The 21,102-nt window shown below is 38.4% G+C and overlaps 1 protein-coding gene across 7 annotated transcripts; it reads left to right on the top strand.

Annotated features, from left to right (window-relative positions):
* The first annotated feature begins 1,160 nt into the window (after positions 1–1,160).
* LOC111076586 (rho GTPase-activating protein 20) lies at positions 1,161–19,877 on the top strand. 7 transcript variants are annotated; one of them, XM_022370425.2, is made up of 8 exons: positions 1,162–1,267; positions 1,453–2,258; positions 12,423–12,624; positions 12,692–12,875; positions 13,209–13,271; positions 13,600–14,438; positions 16,833–17,244; positions 18,598–19,877. In XM_022370425.2, the coding sequence occupies exons 2-8, from the start codon at positions 1,810–1,812 to the stop codon at positions 19,047–19,049; spliced, it is 2,601 nt and encodes an 866-aa protein (XP_022226117.2). In that variant the 5' UTR covers positions 1,162–1,267; positions 1,453–1,809; the 3' UTR covers positions 19,050–19,877. The 7 variants fall into 7 exon arrangements, with proteins under 7 accessions (XP_022226120.1, XP_022226121.1, XP_022226119.1 ...); XM_022370426.2 differs by having other exon boundaries at positions 1,163–1,267; positions 1,662–2,258; XM_022370428.2 differs by lacking the exon at positions 16,833–17,244 and having other exon boundaries at positions 1,161–2,258; positions 18,598–18,706.
* The last annotated feature ends 1,225 nt before the right edge of the window (positions 19,878–21,102 follow it).

Raw genomic sequence — 21,102 nt, 5'->3', positions numbered from 1 at the left:
TTCTGTTCGCGAGGTGTTTTTTTCTTATCTGAGTACTAGGCTTATATGAATGCCAATTCTATTATAATTATTTTTCTTAATTTTTATGAATATAAACCAAATATTGTTTTCAAAACGTGTTTTCTTCACGGTGGTCGGTGGCGATTGCACTGGTGGCGTCGCCATCTGCTTCTGCTGATAGCTAGACACATTCCTTTGGCAATAAACTGAATATTAGGCTTAAAGACGGCTACGAACCCTAATTTTGCCTCTTGTCTATCGCTCTCTTCGCAGCAAAATTAGAAAAGTATAATGTCATAGCACCATTATTGTCTACGAAAAGTTTACTGATCTGATTACTGCTCTTAAGTAAAGAGGAGAGATAGAACATACATAGAATTTAAATAGAACGGAGTTAAGTAGCCTAATAGCCTTTTTACACTGGGCGCGTCTGCTATCGATATCGGCATAGACGCAATGAAGCAGAAAAGGCGTTTACATTGGAAGACGCGCGTCTTGAATTTTGTTTTGGGTGCTTGATGACAAGGAAAGTAAACAAATTTTGAGAAATCAACAGAATTATGCAAGACGACAAGAAAATGGACGAAAGAGAATTGATTCTTATATTTATTTATTATTTTCAGACATTTCTTTGTACAGCTTGTGGGAGTTCTTCTTAAAATTATGAAAACCATCGAAGTTCGTCTCCAGCAGTGTCATAATGGCATCAGGGGATCACAAAAATGTCGTATGATAATAATACAATCAGTTTCAAGTATTTTATTTCATGACTTTATGTATATTTTCACCTTTTTGCACAATCATACATTTTTAGCGCCAAAATTTGATTTTTGATCTACAATTTGTTGTTGTTATTAGTGGTGATAGTTGCGCTGATAGGCAGAAAATACCAAAAATGACCAAAATTAATCGAATATACCGAATAGACGCACATGAATCAGACACTGACGCAACTTTTTGCCACCACTAGGGCCCTATGCTTAACCTATGTAAAAAAAACTGCGTCTTCGCCAAGACGCAAAGAAGCATGACGCAGCCCCAGTGTAAACGGCCTATAAGTTCGGATTTTCTTCGGTATATTTACGGTATATTTTGAAAATGAGAAGGTATATTTTGGTATATTTCTAATGGTCAGACGGTATATTTTATTAATAAGTCCGCGGTCACACTGAAGGTGTGGGTGCGAGAAAGTCGTGTGAAAAAAATTGAATTGAAAACTAACAAAAATAGTTAATTTAATAATGTGCTCAGTGATTTAATATAAAATGTAAGTGTTTTCTTACTAGCTATCAAAAGTTCTGAGCCATTGGCATACGAAAAATAACCGAAACGCAGGCTAAAGAAAAGAAGCACAAAAAAAATGCATAAAGGAGTGGCAAGCGTGAAAAAAAAGGAATCAAGTCTCTAATCAAAGCAACCCGTATTCATGTGTATTTGTTTGTGTGCATACAGCTCTCCAGATATGATCTCGTTCCATAAATTTTCATAAAACATAATAATAATACTCAAACAACGCCCAAGGAGCAACAGTACCTGCGAAAACAATAATAGCAGCAGAGGTTGTTGATTAATTTCCTGTATAAGCATTTTTGCGAGAGCCGCTGCCAGAGTGCGGGAGAATTTAAATTTCAAATTTAAAAGAGCAACAACTATCATTCCAGCTCAGTGAACATGTTGTGTAGCATAAAACCATAAAATCTCAACAAAGCTGTGTGAAAAAAAAAAAACATTTTTCTTGTAAAAAACTCGCACGCATAAACGCACATATACACACAAAAACCCATAGTAGTACCTTAAACACGACGAATCATGTCCAGCTGGGCTGAACGCGTTCACCGACGCGCCGCCGATCTTGGCAACGTGGTCACCTCCTGCGGCCATCCGGCGACTGCGCCCGCCTATCCCTATCGCCTGGAGAAGGTGAAATTCGGGGTATCCCTGGAGGAGGTTTGTAAACACAACAACAACATTCCAGCCCCGCTTCTCGTGCTCATCTTGAAGCTTAACAAAGAGTCGCCCAACCGCCGCGACGTATTCAGGGCTCCCGGTCACCAGGGGGCCATGAAGAAGCTCATCCACTTCCTTCAGGCGGGTCGGCTGGTCAATGTCGACAACTATTCGGTGTTCACCATTGCCAGTGTTTTAAAAAAGTTTCTGCGCAAGATACCAAATGGTATCTTTGGTCGCAACGGAGAGATGGAGCTCTTTGCCATCAACGAGTTGCAGAACGAAGCCGAGCAGACGGAGCGTTTACACAGGTGAGTGATGCACAGACACATTCATAAAAGTGATTGTATTGGTAGTGTAACTAGCTTGCGATAAACTTGCTGAACCGGATCTAGATTTGGCTGCAGCTCTGAGAATATCAACTGTCTCCATTAGCTTTTGCTGCTATTTGGCACTTGCAGAGACATTTGTGTGTATTTTCACCAATTTTCACTTGTATGTTAACAGTTAACAGTTGGCACGCCACCAAATGATTGCTTAACTCTTGGACATATGTATGTATGTACATAGTATGTACCTACATACATATGTGCACACATCAGTTTGCACAAGGTTTTCCATATCTCATGGCTACATATTTGATGGATTTAGTACTTATGTATATTTGCTTCAGATATCGTGAAACAGTTGTTCTCAGTTGAGCAGATCAAATATTTATTAGTTCGTTAAACTCATTTGAGTTAATTTTAGGTAGTCTTTTATAACCTCTAACACTGTAAGGTTTAAGCTTGTCTTCGATTCAGAGGCTTTGATTTTCTTGTTGTTGCTGCAATCGATTTCTAACCAACTGAATTGGAGCATAAAGCGTGGGCAAACATCGCACGCACGCTCAATTAATGGCAAACGAAAAATGTTGCGGCTGTTGCAATTTGCCATTGTTTTTTTTGTGGCTGCAAGTGAGAGGTAACTCTCTTCGGGTGCCAAGTGAATCACAGCTGTTTGAGTCGACTGGAAGATTGTCTCAAGAAATAGTAATACAAGTTAATGCATTCCGAGCTCGTCTCTTTCCACCTGGAGAGCTACCAGCTCTAAGATAATGTCGAAAGTTATAAGGTTCGGAAAACGGGATCGATCGATGAGTTTCCTCTCAACTTTTTAATTACTCGTGGAAACGGGTAGAAAAAGGATGCTGCTATTGCTCGGACTGCCTTACCTTTTAGTAGTAGCACTTGCTTTGGGTGTGTTTGGCATCATTTAGCATGTGTGTATCCAGACAATTTGTTAAACGAAGATAGATGCTACTACGTCAGCACAGTCTATCGGTTACATTAAATGCTAGATGTGCGTGTGAACAAATAACGTCAGCAATAAAACATAAATTTTGAAACTTCTAAATGCGTGGAAATCGACCGCCACATCACCGTGGGCCCAACAAAGAGAGCGGAGGTAACGTAAAGTGTACGTTTTGCAATCTATTTACCTGGGTGCGCTTGTGTCTAAACTTTTCAACTTTGTAATTGTAGCTGTCCGTTCACTCACTGCTGCTGTTCTTCTGTTTATTTGCTTTTTGGGGCAGGCGCAAGCCGCCGCGAGCAACAAAAACAACAAAAACATACACTGTTATAAATAGACACGCGTTTTAAACTTTATCAATTGAACGTAAATGTAGAGAGAGGGAGATAGCCAAATACAACCAACAACAGGTCTCTGTCTCGGCTGTCTCGGCCCAATGTTGATACTTAATTCAATCAGTTGGCACATCGTTGGATGTGTTGCTGTTACGAGTATTGCAGCGCGTCGACGTCATGGTTGCACGTTTTTGCAATTCACCAAAATAATAAATGAATTGTGTATTATCTTAGTATTGTGTAAATACAAACATACATAAACACATTTGTAGGCAAGAAACGCGCTGGAGCAAAATTGGGAGAGAAAGTTTACAACGAAGAAAAGTGGTTGCTCTCCACTCCCTCTCTCTCTGTCCCTTCAAATGTTTAGTTCTGGTGTTAGCAACTTGTTGACTTACTGGAAAACGCTTCTACAAACTTTTTAAGGAGGACTTTTATTCATGTTGGTTCCTCTTAAAACCTGGAATCTCTAAGCAGAGCCGGTTGCATTTTTGTAACCGCTATCAAACTGTCGGCTGTTTTGGACATTACCATATGCCAGATGACTTCTGCCAGCTCACTCTCTTTCTCTCTTCCTAACAAGTACGCACTTTCTCCTGCTTCGTCGCTGCCTCCAATACTGTGGAAAAAATGTGGGGGTAAGAGAGACATACATAGGGAAGAGATTTTTGTTGGTCTTGACTCTAGAGTCTAGACAAACAAATAAAAAAACTGCAGCGCCTCTGTCCGCATCCAGAAACGAAAAAGCCGCATTGTCCTACAGGGAATTAACAATAGGTAGACAATGTTCTGGTCTGTAAGTCATCATCCGAAGTCTGAAAGGGCCTCCCCCTCCTTCTTCTTCTACCGACTGATTTTTGCTTCCTGATAATTTTATTGTGAAGCACTGAATTGGGTTCTGTTATTATCGTATATTTCGTACGGGTTTCCTGTTTTAACGTCTGGGCCAATCTACTTTTTTTGGAGTTTCCATTCGACTTTGACGGCAAATATGCAAACAAATAATTCCAAGAAATAACAAAAATGTTTCGGCTAAGGTAGAACCACGAACATGCAATGAACTTTAAATAAAAGAGTTTGGTTAGTGTACAGCTGTGTTCAATGAAATAGTAGTGCCGCACCTCATCACTTTCAAAACTCTTTTTGAGACACTTCCAGTTATCCAAATTGAACAAATTATACCTTTTAAATAGACTGGAATGTTAGCACTAGAAAATCGAAGAAATATCTATTCATTTGAATTCCATCTTCTTGTTTTTCGTGTCTTAAGCCGAATACCTATGAAATATGCTGTTGAATGAAACAGTAGTGTTTTTTATACCCGTACTCAAAAAATAGTTAAGGGGTATATTAGATTTGTGGTAAAAGTGGATGTGTGTAACGCAGAGAAGGAACATTTTCCGACCCCATAAAGTATATATATTCTTCATCAGCATCAATAGCCGAGTCGATATAGTCATGTCTGTCTGTCCGTCCGTCCGTCCGTCCGTCCGTCTGTCTGTCTGTCTGTCTGTCTGTCTGTCCGTCTTGTTGAGCGCCTAGATCTCAGAGACTATAAGAGCTAGGGCAACCAAATTTGGTTTTCAGACTCATGTGATATCACACTGCTACAAGTGTATTTCAAAATTTCGACCCGCCTCCTTCCGCCCCCACAAAGGACGAAAATCTGTGGCAGGCAAAATTTTAAAGATACGATAAAACGCAGTATCGTAGAGAATGACCATATCTACCAGACTGCCGAATCTGAATCAGATCGGATCATAATTATAGCCAGAATGAAGAAATTAATTTTCTGTTGCTTCCCCGTGCCCATCCTGCCAAAAACAACGCAACTCATTTTCCGTCTCGCTCGCACACTCTGCCGCGTTCAGTGCGCGAGCAACCCCTAGCGGAGGAGATGTAGAATATGAATGGAACATGTACAATCTACACGTTAGATGTAGAATAGACATTTTATATGAAGATGTAGATAGCAGATGTAGCAAAAAAAATGTAAAATGTAAAAAATCATAAGCTCAAAAATGTATATACTGACTGAGTACGGGTATAAGTAGAGTCGTGTCCCCAGAAACGACTCACACGTTCCTTCTCGTTTTTCATGATTTTAGGTGGTAATCGTATTTCTGTGAATGCCAAACATATTCTTTTGGGTCTATCTTACCATATAATACAACTTTACTATAATGAGTCAAAAGCATTTTTGTCACTGTGACAGGCCATTCCACATGCGTTTTTCCAAACTGAAGTTGTGCACCCATGTACTCTCAGACCCAAACGCGGAGCTTTCTGGGACATTCAAATTATGTTTAATCAACCGTCTTTGAACTGTCACAACACTGACTGAGCGATTTAAAATTATGTTAGAAATTTTTAAGGATTTTGAAGGCCTGGTCCTGCCTTTGACCATTACCGACCGTCCTCTAAAAAATAAGTTTTTCGCATACAAACTCGATTTTCCGTCTGCTTCTTATAGTTAATTGGGTTAAATAAAATAGTGAGAGTGCATACTACTTAGTTTTCAATTTCATTATACCACCTGTCTTAAGTTTTTAGTCTAACTCTTAGGTCTCCTCTTCTGGACCGAGCAATGATTTCTTCAACGCTCCAAAATCAAAAGTACCGCTATGTCCAAAACTTTCTTTCATCAAATTATTCGATATCTAAATTTATTATTTAAATTAATTTGTTTTGTTTCTTCATTTTTAAAAATTAATTAAACCCAGCAATACTATTTCATTGAACAACAGATATCATGGGTAGTTGTCTAAAGTCATGAAAAACAAGAAGATGGAATGCAGATGTAACGGGGTTTCTTCAAGTTTCTAATGCTTACATTCCAGGCTTGCCGTAAAGGTATCTTTTGTTCAATTTGAAGGACTAGAAATATTTAAAAAAGAGTTTGAATTGTGAGGTGCGGCACTACTATTTCATTGAACACAACTGTATGTTTCTTTATCAAACGGTTTGGACCAATGCCCAAAGGCCCTCCCCGTTTTAACAGAGTACATTGGCTCGTGGGCAGAATTATTAAGATGACTAATATGAAGTTTACTCAGAAATCTAAGAAAATTGACCTTAGTTTTATCTGACTACAACACATTTGTCCAACTAGGCACCTTCGAGTGGTACCTTTCAAGCTTTATGACCTTTTAAGTCGACATAGATTAGCCTATTTCTTATAGAACGACTACTAGCCAGTAAATTAGGATCATTTTTTAGATCTTCCGACGAGAACAAACGGATTTTTTTTTTTCATTTCCGAAAACGAAGGTTGTCGTATTGTTGTATTCTGCGCGTGTCTCGCTATTTTTTGTAGTGAGCCGAAAGCACTTTTTAAACACATTTTAGAATTGTGCTCCTATCTGACATTGTGTGGTCTTCATTTTTAAGATTTAGGATATCTTTTCTATCAACACGCGTACAATGTGGGCCACGACCAATTCTGAGCCGAATAAAAACAACAACCAAAACAGGATCCGCAAGAATAGGTTTTTTATCATACAGGCTCCGGTTTTCACTTTCACAAAAAAGGTGTGATATACTTTTCAAAACAAAAAGTTAGGCGCTCCCGCATTCGTAAAACGCAAGACTTTTCCGTTTTCAAAACGACAACATATTACACTCCGAAAAAAAAGTAAAAGGCTTAATTGCAAAAGGAAAAAAATAGATTACGTATTGATGCATTGATATGGAATTGACACCATTGCCAGTGCAATTGATCTTGTGCCCTTTTTATACCCGTACTCAAAAAAGAGTTAAGGGGTATATTAGATTTGTGGTAAAAGTGGATGTGTGTAACACAGAGAAGGAAACGTTTCCGACCCCATAAAGTATATATATTCTTGATCAGCATCAATAGCCGAGTCGATATAGCCATGTCTGTCTGTCCGTCTGAACGTCTGTCCGTCTTGTTTGACGCCTGGATCTCAGAGACTATAAGAGCTAGGGCAACCAAATTTGGTTTCCAGACTCATGTGATATCACACTGCTACAAGTGTATTTCAAAATTTCGCCCCGCCCCCTTCCGCCCACACAAAGGACGAAAATCTGTGGCACACATATAGCCAGAATGAAGAAATTAATTTTCAGTTGGCTACCCTGCCCCCCGTCCGGCAAACGACTACGCAACTCATTTTCCGTCTCGCTCGCACACTCTGCCGCGTTCAGTGCGCGAGCAACCCCTAGCGGAGGAGATGTAGAATATGAATGGAACATGTACAATCTACACGTTAGATGTAGAATAGACATTTTATATGAAGATGTAGATAGCAGATGTAGCAAAAAAATGTAAATGTAAATTTTTTTTTTTTAATTCTAAAATTCTAAAAAATCATATGCTCAAAAATTTATATAGTGACTGAGTACGGGTATAAGTAGAGTCGCGTCTTTAGCAGCGACTCGCACGTTCCTTCTCGTTATCAATAGTTTTTATTTAAATCAACCTCAAAAATGGATGGAAAAAAGTGGTCAGGGCAACAACAAATAGTGGATTCGCCCGAACAGCTGTGGCAGCCTGATTTTTTTATCGATAAATCTATGTTAAACATAACAGAGGCCTTTTTATATGAGCTGACACTAACGCGTGCTTGAAGTGAAAAGTATGAATTTTGGCTGAAAACGTTAAACGTTAAAGTAAGTGAAAACCAGAGCCTGCCTGAATATTTCTTACGAAAGAACCCCCAAAAAGAATCAAAACGAGAAGGAACGTGTGAGCCGCTTCTGGGGACGCGACTCTACTTATACCCGTACTCAGTCAGTATATACATTTTTGAGCTTATGATTTTTTAGAATTTAAAAATTAAAAAGAAAAATTTTACATTTTACAATTTTTTGCTACATCTGTTATCTACATCTACATCTACAATGTATATTCCACATCTAACATGTAGATTGTACATATACCATTCAGATTCTACATCTTCTCCGCTAGGGGTTGCTCGCGCACTGAACGCGGCAGAGTGTGCGAGCGAGAAAGAGATAGGTAGCGTCAGCAGCGCTGGAGAAGGAGAGGGAAATTTTGAAATACACTTGTAGCAGTGTGATATCACATGAGTCTGGAAACCAAATTTGGTTTCTCTAGCTCTTATAGTCTCTCAGCTCTAGGCGCTCATCAAGACGGACAGACGGACAGACGGACGGACGGACGGACAGACGGACGGACAGACGGACATGGCTATATTGACTCGGCTATTGATGCTGATCAAGAATATATATACTTTATGGGGTCGGAAACGTTTCCTTCTCTGCGTTGCACACATCCACTTTTACCACAAATCTAATATACCCCTTAACTCTTCTTTGAGTACGGGTATAAAAAATAAAGCATGCAAACAATTTTCTCCAAAAATGAAATATGGACCTCTGACGAGGTCCACCGAGAACAAAAAATAAATGTCTATAAAAACACATTTCATATAATTCTGTTGCGATTTTATAGTCTACATTTTTTGAACGACACCTAATTTACCCAATTGACATATAATTTCATTGATTTTGATGTGAAAACATATTCAAATGAGCAAAAGTTCACTGTTTCGGTCTTTTTTTTGTATTTTCTTTTTGTTTTGTTTTAGTCATGTTTTCTAGTACTATTATCTCTTATAAAAATGATAATTCTTGAGAAAAAATATTGCACAAAATCTTTCAAACATATTCAACTATCTCAAAAAAATACGAGAAAATGGTTCAATCCCGGCTAAAAGCCTGTCTCCAGCACCGCGGAAAATTCCTGCCATGAATTTACTAGTTATTCCGTGAGGGTGTGGAACGTAGCTAAAACAGGGTTGATGAATCAGCTGTGTTTTGTAAACATGGCCAACAGTAAAATTGTGCTAAAATTAAAAAAGGAAAAAAAATGCACTCTGATGATAAAGTGATTGTGTTGGTGGCGGCATATATTGTTGCAAAACAAAGAAGAATAATTTTCATCTCTCTTTTTGGTTTTGCGGACAGTTTTTGCCTACATCTTGCACCATTCACTTCAGGAATAATTGTTGAACATATATTCCTGAGCTGGGTGCAAGCTGTTCTCTCAGTTCACACACGGTCCCGATAGGTAACTATCGATATAAATCTGTGGATTCCGCTCGTGTTGCTGGATACAAACTCCAGGAAAACGTAAAAGAAATTTTCCTGGCACCGTTTTTTTTATATTAAGTTTGACAGGAATTTTTAGATTCCGCGGTGCTGGAATGGTATGTTTTTAACTGTTGTTATCCTAGGAATGTTTGTCCCATGCGACATGCCCCGTGCGAATATGGTTTTAATTAAATAAAAAAGAAAGCTACGAATCATATTTGCTTAAAATTATAGCCATTTCAAAGAGACAGCAATCCTACTTCTGCTGGAATCTGAGTTTGAATTGATCGCCACGAAAACCACTTCCATATTTTTCCCGTGCGAATAGCTTGGATTTTTGCAAAAATCTCGAAAACGAATAGTTGCCCAAAACCGACCTTAGCACCAGTTATAGTGCTAGTCAAAAGGTGTGCCATAAAAGTACAACAATTTTGAAAATCCGTCTTTTTTTGACCTTTAAACCACTTACAGTGCGTGCGACAGTCCTGTTCGTCTTCAAAAATGCCCATATGTATTTGGTTTCAAATGTAAATGCGCCTGCCGTTTCTATTATTTTTTGTATCACCGTATCTATGTACATGTATGCCTATAGGAGCGATCAAACTGTAACTTTACATATGATATTCTTCTGCTAGCCCTGCCGATGTTGGGTTAGTGATGCCTCTGATTTTGTTGCTGCATGCACTGTTGTTGGTATTAGTTCTGCTGGGTTCATCATTACTGATGACAACATAAACTTGCTTCAACTGCGGTTATGTTTGCATATGTTAAACGAGCACAAAAACAGCTCCACTTCCACATCGTCTCCTTCTCGGATCCGACAACGACTTTGAATTGGAACTGAACAGAAGATGCAGATTGGACTTGCCGCAATGAATATTGATGCTAGTTTTGGAGCAAAAGACAGAGAGTGATAGAGAGTGGAGGAAATCTACATAGAAATATAATTGAAATCTATGTATTCTGAACACATTTTCGTGTGTTAATATGTGTTAATCATTAAAAAGTGTAATTCAGATTTGTAATTTTTAAAACATTCCGCTCCTTTTATATATTTCTACAATGTATGTACATTGTACATACAAAGGTTGTGATGACGCAAACATAAATCCATTTAGTAGCGATTGAATTCTTTAACAATTGAATCTTTAAACTATTACTTGCTCTGCATTATGATCAACTTAAATAATATTTTATTTATAACTTATCGTTCGGTTTCCACTAATTCCATTAAACATAATACACACCTATTTTGAAATATTTCAATTTATTTTTTGAGCGCGGGTAAACTCAATTATCTTTTGCATGACATTTCACTTATCACTTACGCAGACCGCCAGACCCAACACAAACCCAACTCCACTGGGAGTTCTCCTCTCGAAAGTGGCACAAGAGTCTGGCTTGCTTGGCGGGAAACTGGTTTCTCTGGAAGGGAAGGGCATCTTTATCAAAATCCGTATCTCCGGAGACTTCTCATACGTAATAAACTGAGACAAAAACCTGCATGCACAATTCTACGATTACATATATATATATATTGCTCATATGAAATTATGATAAAATACAGTTTCAGAGGCAAATCAAATGCGGCAAAAAAAAAACAGCAACAAAATCTATAAACTGAACGCGGAGTGTGCGATCGATACTCTACGATACTGCGTTTTTAGTTTTATCGTATCTTTAAAATGCTGCCTGCCACAGATTTTCGTCCTTTGTGGTGGCGGAAGGGGGCGGCCGAAATTTTGAAATACACTTGTAGCAGTGTGATATCACATGAGTCTGGAAACCAAATTTGGTTGCCCTAGCTCTTATAGTCTCTGAGATCTAGGCGCTCAACAAGACGGAAATACTGACAGACAGACAGACAGACGAACGGACAGACGGACATGGCTATATCGACTCGGCTATTAATGCTGATCAAGAATATATATACTTTATAGGGTCGGAAACCACAAATCTAATATACCCCTTAAATGTTTGAGAGTACGGATATAAAAAGTACTATTGCCAACTCTTTTCGGCTGAGGCCCCACTGCGCTCTCTTATTGGACTTATCGGTGGATTCACACTATCATAAATCTGAAAATAGTGCGAGACAATATTACAGTATAGCTTATTGTCAAACACCCCTTTGCATTTATCTTTCTCTCGCAGTTCTCCATTTTTTACTGGATCTCACACGAGTAGTTTTCACTTTTTAAGAGCCAGCTCTCGGCAGAGAGATTCCCAGGCCAATGCCACTATAGAGAGGGGAGGGTGTACAGCGTTGCTTTTAAAGCATTAATTGATTGAGTCGGGGAGGTGTTTTTTATTTTTTATTTTGTTTCTATCCTTTTTGTTGGATGTTTCGTTTTGCTTGGCTTGGCGCTTGTTTTGGCTCTGATTCGTCGTGGCTACATTTACGACGTTGTGTAATGTGGACGCTTAAGAGGCCGCCGGTCCCAACCAATTTTTTGTTATCGATTCCGGAGCTTGAGCTAGAGCTACAGCTGAATAGCTATAAATTAATAAATGAAAGTGTGAACAATGTGCGACCAGACATCGGCTGTGAGGAACAGCACAGACTAGACTTTCTTTGCCTACGACGACGATGATGACTGTGATAGGTAGCTGAAGTTGAATACTACTCACTGTATCCAAAAGGATGAATCAGTCCACTTCTGTAATGATAATAAATAATAAAAAACATGACTCACAAGTTCAGACAGCTCAGCCCTATGATAACCGCTATCTAGAAAATATTTAAAATATCTTGAAACATTCTTCCAGACTGTTCGGTTCTCTTCCAAAGTACACACAACATCTTTTGGTTCTACTGTTTGGCACATTCCGAGTCATAGCAAGCAATGCGGCCCATGCATCCACTGGAATGACCAGCGAGGCCCTGGGCGTCTCAGTCGCCCCCAGTTTCTTTCAGTCCTGTGTCAGCGACGGCAAAACTGCCCGTATGGAGGATGTTCTGAAGTTCAAGGTGAGCTCGTTGAAATCAGAACCGCTTTAAAAATGAAAATTTTATAAATTCTCGTATTACGTTTCAGGTTGCTACGAAGATCATGCAGAATATAATAGATAAGTTTGCCACACACGATATATTTGGCCGAGAGAACTATGAATATTATGCCCGCGTCACTGGACGCATTCTAAAGGTGCAGGATGAGTGGATATGCAGCTTTCAGTACCCCCCACCACCTCGTGGCAAGTTGGCTCAACAGAAATACGCATGTGAGTGTTGCAACAGGATTTGCAAATTAAAGTAGAAAAGATATAGATGCAAATGCTACAAAAAAAAAATACGGTTATCATATCAAGGAATGCATATCCTGTTAGAATTTTGGATTTGTTTTAAGAAGTACGGAAGCTTTTAGTTAACTCGAAAACTTAAACAGATAGTAAATTGATAAACAGATAGGAAATTGATAATAAGAATCGCATTCCAATTATTAGTATTTAGTTTAGCTGGTCTAAACTACTTTCAAAATATCTCAAAAAGATATCGCTTTCCAATAACCAAATATTGAATTCTTGTTAATAAGTTCTGGTCGCTTTCCCAAACAGTACAACACTCTCTTGAGGCGGAGAAGACCTGGCTACAGTGCCAGTGCGAGCGTTGGGGCTTACGTGAGTACCCCCCAATTTATTGATATATACATATAGATATAGACATAGATAGATATACATATATTTTACTTTTGCTTTGCTTCTGAAATACTTTTCTTCTCCTTTCCCAACTGTCTACACACATATACTACATACACTGTCCGCCTTAACTCCGCTCTATGGTGATAAGCTGTACCGAGAGCTTTTGGGTTTAATCTCGGCACGACAATCCCACATACCGCATCCCCATCTGTTACGCTTACCGCATGCATATTAGTTAGTCCCTCATGCAAAACCGAAAAAGAATCATCAATCCATTTGCTAACAACTTGAAATGCTGACCATTTAGTGGCCCAGGAGGAATCCCGCTCGACACCCGCTCTGCTGACCAGCTCCAGTTCGGCCCTGGAGAACAGCGTCCTCTCGCTGGGCGTCTCCCCAGAGCACTCGTTCATAGAAAGCTGCGCCCGTCTCTCCGTCTCGTTGGAGGGACCCGGAATCTTTGCCATGACCTCGTCCCCACTGCCAGCCAAGCGCCAGGGCAGCGGCAACGGTAATGGGAGTTCCAACGGCAATGCCACAGACTACGATGACTATGCCGACGATGACGAAGACAATGATGAATTAGACAGGGCTCAAGTCTTTCCCCCCGAACTGGAACTGAGCTGCATTGAAAGAGCTCCCCCAATAAAAGAGCAGGCGACGGCCCAGCTGCGGGCAATCTATCGCCAAAAGCATCGTCAGGCCACAAAAAACTACGAGGACGACGATGACGAGGATGAGGACGAGATGACCGTTGTGAAACGTCGCTATCGCCAGAACAAGAAGAAGCCGGTGCCCAGCAATAGCAGTAGCCACCACCAAAGACGCCTTCGCACCGGAACCAAGAGTCTCGACGGCAGCGGCGATCGTCGCACTCCTGGATGCTCCTCCTTGACTGCAGCTGTGCCCGAAGCCTCTGCCATTTCCGGGGTTAGTCCAACGCCGCCCAAGCCAAAGCAGCGCACTTGTAGTCGCTGCAATCGCGGCATACGCCACAGCAGCTCCTGCAGTTCCAACTCAGCCGGACCAGCCGGCTCTAGTGCAGGAGCAACATCGGGCACCGCAGGAGACGGCATGACCATGGATGAGCTGAGGGCCGTCAACCGCTATGCGGAGAGCACCAAGAGCCTCTCGTATCTGCCACAGGTGAGGGACGAGTTCTTGCTGGGATCAAGGATTTCCGTTTAAGATCCACCTCGATCCGATATGACCGTTATATTAAACAAAAAACTTTCCTAGATTATAGACCTAACCTTATGAAATTGCTGCTCGAATATCAAGATTTGTTTTCCTTTTGCAGGAAAAATATTAATCAAGAATACGATATTCAGAATAATGAATACTTTAGTTAGAACGATTTTTTATTTATATTTTAGTTTTTCTGTTTTTGTTTTGCTACATTTGTTTTATTTTAAAATTTCAAATGGAATTATTTACTACTTGATTTTTTTGTAATCTTTTATATATGTATACATTTTCTTTACATCAAACTTTTGTATGATCATTATTTTTTATTATTTTGTTTAAGTTTACTTGTTTTCTATTTCATTGGCATTTTGCGAATCGGAAATGTTTCCTTCTCTAAACACAATTTGTACTATGTATTTCGCTCTTCTAACTCAATCACTTCGCAAATTTAGCCAGAATTGTTGAATATTTTCCATGTCTCTAGTTTTGGTACTGTTATCATAACCTAGATCACACATCTTCCGCCTTCCATGAACAACATTAACTACTTACACAATAACAAACATATAAAACCACACCTAACTTACATATTCATTATTGTAAGTCATATAAAATGCACTTAAAGCTTTAAAAAGGTAAAACACCCAGAGAAACTTTATTTTTCCACGAAAAATCTGTAAACACAAAAATTAAGTTTAGCGCATCTAAAGTTCGATTATCATATCAGTTTTCCGTTTTCTAATTTGTAATAATCAATTTTTCAACTAAATTTTTCATTTAAATGAAAATAGCTAACGCAAATAAACAAAAATGCTCAATTCTCAACCGAAACATGAAATACTATTATATAAAGACATATTCTCATTAAATAAAAAACGAGTGCTTAAACCTAAACCCTGCAAGATACAAAAATTGTTATGTTCAAGGCGACAGTTCGCTTATTACAACTATTGGCTGTAAGTTTGCTCTCAAGTGAATTACTATATACTGTTGTATACATTTTTCAGGTTTTTTGGGTTTAAGGATACAGGAATGCATACATTAGCCTGATTCTACTATCTAGGCAAGAAGTAAATGTTTTTCAATTGGAAAGAGCTAGATTCTGTTATATAGTAAACAATTTCGAATGAAGCAATTTTTAAAAAAAAATAGTCAAATTAATGAGAAAACCTTCGCTTCATTGATTAGTTGGCATTTATTTTCATTGCACTAGTTTTAAAAATACATTTTGTAAACATCCTTGTGTACTCTATCCGGAAAGTCATCCTCTATGAGTACCAATTAACACACAAGTGCCGTTCCTGTCCGAGGCAGATATAAAAAATACGCCCTGAAACAGTAAATTAAAATACATTAACAGTAAATACACAGCAGTAGATCCAAATGTATGTTATTAGTTTTAGATTTTGAGTTTTCAGTACTAAATTAAACTTTTTTCGTATTATTGCGAGTTTGAAGACACAACAACTTAAAATTAGTTTCTAAATGTTTTGTTTCTACCCTAAGTTGACTCAATATGTTTTTGTTATCTTCACCAACTTTTTTTTTATTATTTCGCTGAACGCATTTTTTTTTTTTGTGTGTGTTTGCATATGTGATTTAATTGACTGCTTTTTTAACATGGTTTTGATCTGTTTGATGCACCCTGCGACACTTATGTATATAGTTTAATATTTAGCCACATCACAACTAGTTTTCAAACCACCAAAAATTAAAAAAAAAATGTCATGCAACATCTACAAAACACGAGCCAACTATCTTACTTTTCCTGAATTTATTTATGAAGTGTTGCTTGAGCTCAAAATATAAATCAATCAAAGCGCTTGCGTTTCCTTTTCGCTCAACGCATTTCTTAACTATCCTGTGCCTAGTTTAAATGTTAAAGCATAAAATATTAAATTGATTGTGACATGCTCAGCTTGTTTTATGATTAAAGAAATATATTTATGCTTCGAATACCCCTAGTGCTTGTGTATGTATGTATATATTTTTTTTCTTTCAAATATATATTGATAATCATGCACTTATTTTCACTACGCTATTTCTGCTATTTTTCATTTACATACATACATATGTACAATTTAAATTGAGAAGATTATTAAATTTTTTTGTATTATTTATTTTTGATTTTTTTTAATTTTTTGTTTTTTTGTTTAAAATCATTTTTAGTTATGTGAAAAAAGAATTCAGATAGTTAGAACAGAACATTCTTAATTGCCAATAACTCTAATGTGATCATTTTGAATCCCCCACGTCTTTTCCCTCAACTATAATAACAACTGTACAACACAACAACATCAATTGAAAACTGAATCGATAAAACATGTGTGAAAACCCCAACCAAAATGTTAGGTCCATGAACGCCAAACCGCTCGAATGCGCACTCGCTCTGAGTGGTTCCTGGGGCCTAGGGATGCGGTCGTGTCACTGCAGATCCCGGCGGACACGTGCAGTGACTGCTGCCTTGCCGCTGCCGCTGGTTACTTGGGTGGCGGCAGCACCCGGGACATGCGCCAGGCCTATGCGGATGGGGACCGGAACCAGGCGGCGCTGCTCTATCACTTCTACCGTAGGCAGCAGCAAGAGCATGAACCCCCACTGGAGCAACTATGGGGCGACATGATGGACACCGAAGATAGCTACGGCCATCAGAGGGAGCAGCAGCAGCAACAGATACATTCCAAAGTTCTTCTAAGACCCCCCCAGCATCATCCGCATATTCAACAGCAGCAGCCACGTCGCCAGCTGCTTGATGTCAATTCGGGTAGCTATAACGCTGGACTCACCAACACTAACAGCAGCCACCACTTGGCGGTGCCCAGACTCGCCTTCTACACACCGCTCAACCACTCATGCTACTACTCGACACAATTCTTGACCAGCCGCACCTCCAATCAAACTGCCCCCGCTTCTGTTGTTGTTGTGGCTGAGGAGGACAGCGACTGCGATTCGTTGAATGGGGGGAGGCTTCACACACTGCAGGCCCATGAGCTAGAGCATCACAAGGAACCGCGGCAGTCGCTGCAGTTGTTGCGCCACTCCACGCCCATGTCTGTGCCACGACAACATCATCGTCAGCGGCAGCGACTAATCAGCAACGGATCCTCGCTGTATCAATCCTTTGAGATGGCCTCCTCCACAATGCCGCTTTCCCGTCGTAGTGTCAGTCGCCTCAGCAACAACAACCACAGCAACAGCACGAGCAGTAACAACAACTTTGCCAATGTCATTTTCAATGTTTTAGATTTTTTGTTTTAAAAAAGGATAAGGAGAAAATCAAAATGGATGTCTTGTGTTTTTTAGCTACCAGTTGCATCCATTTGTAGATAATGAACTTATGCTTATGACCATACTAATGCTATATGTACATTCATATATACATACATACATACATACATATAAACGATCCAGAAAAACTAATTTATTTATATTTGTTGTTAGATGAAAGGAATTTGATATGCTCTATTCGAATGGAAGACAAGAAGTAAAAAAAAAAAATGTCTTTGGCTGATTTAAACGATTTCCTCCGTACATGTTTAACAAGTTTCCCGTTGCAACCAATTTTAAAGTTTTTAATAACATTTTTTTGCAACCGTTTTACCTAATTTTTTAATTTACTATTTAGTGATTGGTTTTAATTAAATTATTTAATGTTCTAGTTGAATATTGTGTTATGTTTTAAGGAGTTTTTTTGTCTGTGTATGTAGCGATCACTTCAATTTTTTTTTTAATGTTTCGCTTTGTGTTATAATAAATTAAATTATTTGATTATACTGTGTATTCCAAAAACCAAAACGTTAAAAGCTTTTGTGTTGTTTCATACGTGTCACACTATCAAACATACCCATACATATACATAGATGTTGTAATTTTTTTTTGTGTACTAACAAAGTTCGCTTCTTCTCTTGTTATTGCATTTTTTTTTTTCAAAATATTCTTTGTTTCCACAAACATAACCAGAAATCATGGCATCAATCATTACGACGGCAACAACCATTGAAACCGCCACAAGAACAAGCAACAAGCTTTTTCTGCCATTGAAACAATCGGATAAAATCGATACTGATCAATAAATATTATTTTTCTCTCTTCTCTGTCCCTGTTTTAACTCGATCAGTTGGCAACATCCGTTTGAGTAACAGCGCCGAGTCCATACAGTATGCCCGTCGTCCCCATACCACCAACGTCAACTCCAGTCTCGGCGGCCAGCACAATCCCGCACGGCGCCTGCTTATTAATGTGCCACGCCAGTACCGATCATCGTTGCGGCGGAACAAGGAGAAGCAGATCGGAGGCAACAGTCAGAGCAACAGTAGCAATAGCCTGGGCAGTGATCAGTTGACCGCCGGAGCTGGACCAGGAATTGGGACATCAGCCAGTGTCAATCAGGCACTGAACAGTCCGCTGTTGATGGTGGGTTTGTTGCCGGCCACCGAGCAGCCATCGTCGGTGCGCAATTCCATAGCAGAGTGTGGCGGCAGTGATGATAACGGCGTCAGGATGGACACACTGGAGCACCAGCTGGGTGTCGAGTGCACTACACTGAGGTTTAAACCGCCTCGGCTGTAACAGGGAAAGGCACATGGTAAAATTCAGTAGGAGCATAAGGAAAACGACACCGAAACCGCATCCCTTCCACAGCTGCAACTAGGTTTACGTCTAACGATTTTAAAATGAAACTACATTAGAAAATACATTTTTTTATATATGTATGTATGTATACTTCCAACTAAACACATACATGCATACATAGATAATGATAATTATATATTTATTGTGTATGCAAGAAAAGGCTGATTTTCTTTAGTTAAACAAACCAACAAAAGTGGAAGTAAAACCAATTTACAACTAAAACTACTAATACATTGCAAAAAATTGACAAATTTTAGTCAAAGATTATTTTGTTTTTAAATTGATTGATTCGTTTTGATATTCTGTTTTAACCAAAAAGAAACTCACTGAAACTTAAACATTGTCAAGGTGAATCCAAACGAACACTTTCCACCTGATCGCAGACCGAAACAACGATGCAAGAAGCATGTCTAAACTACTCGTATATATCATCTGAACAATCTAGCCAATCGATTTCGTAACTGAAAATGATAATGTCTAAGCTCTTAAAATCGAATTAAATCAATTGAAGCTCCTTAAACGCAATCAAAACCTACTTTACAGATTAACATTAATTTTTGATAATGATAATTGGAAAAGCAAAACAAACCAATCGAAATATATTTTACCTCTATAATAATTCTAGAAAGGATTATAGCAACATATGTTAGCATTTAAATCTGACTAAGCATTTTCATATTATACTTTTAATGAGATACTTGTATACTTGCTTAATGAGAACAACGTGTAATGCCAATATTTAAATTTTTTCATCGTTTATATGTATATCGCTATGTTTATTATTATATATGTGGGTATATGTATGTGTGTCACAAAGATATTATACGATCTGCTGACACTGCTCTACCGCGAGGAATCAGATAAACCATCTGATAGATACAACAACCACAACCAAGATAATTCCATGATTTATAGAACTCGTCGAATCCTCTACGACTAGTAGTAGATAATTTTAGATAAAATCCAAGTATGCGGTTCATGCCAAGTCCCCCTAGACTGTTCATATAAAAAATTCCACTTTCCTTCTATAGCTTGAAGATTTTTTCAAACAATGAAAGCTTCTTTATACATAGTGTTAAAAAAAGAGATTGAACATTTTCCGCGCTGTATTTGGACACTATGCTTGTGTTTAATTTAATTATTGTAGACTAAGTGTTGGTTCAAGAAACGAAATATTTAAAACAAAATTCTTTGGCCTCTTCATACATAGTATGAAACGTTCCATTACATTTATATGTACACTATAAACATATAGCGCTTAACGTAAAGGAATGAGAAATAAAGAAAAACACCAATTTGTTGATTAGCAAAAAACAAAACAGCCTAAGATATCCACATAATTTGTATTGCTGTATATGGTAGGCTATAAGCTATGAAATATACAATCTACATATGTGTAAATTTATGTATAAATCTTACGGAGTACACTATATTCTACGTATGTAAGAGTACTGGATCTGCTCCATAAAATTTCAATCTGATAAAATTCGAATAGATTTCTCAAATATTTTTTATACATTTATATTTTTCCTTTAAATTTTGGACTTTTTAAACACAATGAAAATTGTTTTATAGTATTAAAAAAAAAAGAGATGTAACATGAAAGTTTCACATAATATTCCGTAAAACAAAGAGAAAAAAATCATACATATAATGTAACTAATTATTGAATGGGAAAATAAACATTTAAATTGCATTACAACTTGCGGGCAGGTCTTGCTTAAGTTCTCTCTTAAATGTTGTCCCTAAAAACATATTTCGTTATTTTGACATGGTAACATATCTTAGCTGTATAGAGTCCTATCGACTATAATGCCGTGTTCGATAAGTACACTTTCGACATCGGTGGCAAATAAGTCGTCGCTCAGATCATCGGTTAGGCGCACAAAATTTCCAGCTTACAGAAAATCTTTATACACCAGCATCGGAAGTTCCTTTTTGAGGAAATCTCTGTTCATGCCAGCCACAGAGCTACATATTTTGGCAAACT

This window comes from Drosophila obscura, unplaced genomic scaffold (assembly GCF_018151105.1).
Source record: "Drosophila obscura isolate BZ-5 IFL unplaced genomic scaffold, ASM1815110v1 contig_189, whole genome shotgun sequence".
NCBI classification, from domain to species: domain Eukaryota; kingdom Metazoa; phylum Arthropoda; class Insecta; order Diptera; family Drosophilidae; genus Drosophila; species Drosophila obscura.
The sequence above is the reverse complement of the archived record's forward strand: the minus strand, read 5'-3'. Positions and strand labels throughout refer to the sequence as shown.

Excerpts from the sequence above, each read along its gene's own strand:
- LOC111076586 (XM_022370425.2), top strand. The coding sequence starts at position 1,810 with ATGTCCAGCTGGGCTGAACGCGTTCACCGACGCGCCGCCGATCTTGGC. Across the intron at positions 14,439-16,832 it reads GCCTCTCGTATCTGCCACAG|GTCCATGAACGCCAAACCGC; the intron begins GTGAGGGACGAG and ends CCAAAATGTTAG. Across the intron at positions 17,245-18,597 it reads GCTGCTTGATGTCAATTCGG|TTGGCAACATCCGTTTGAGT; the intron begins GTAGCTATAACG and ends TAACTCGATCAG.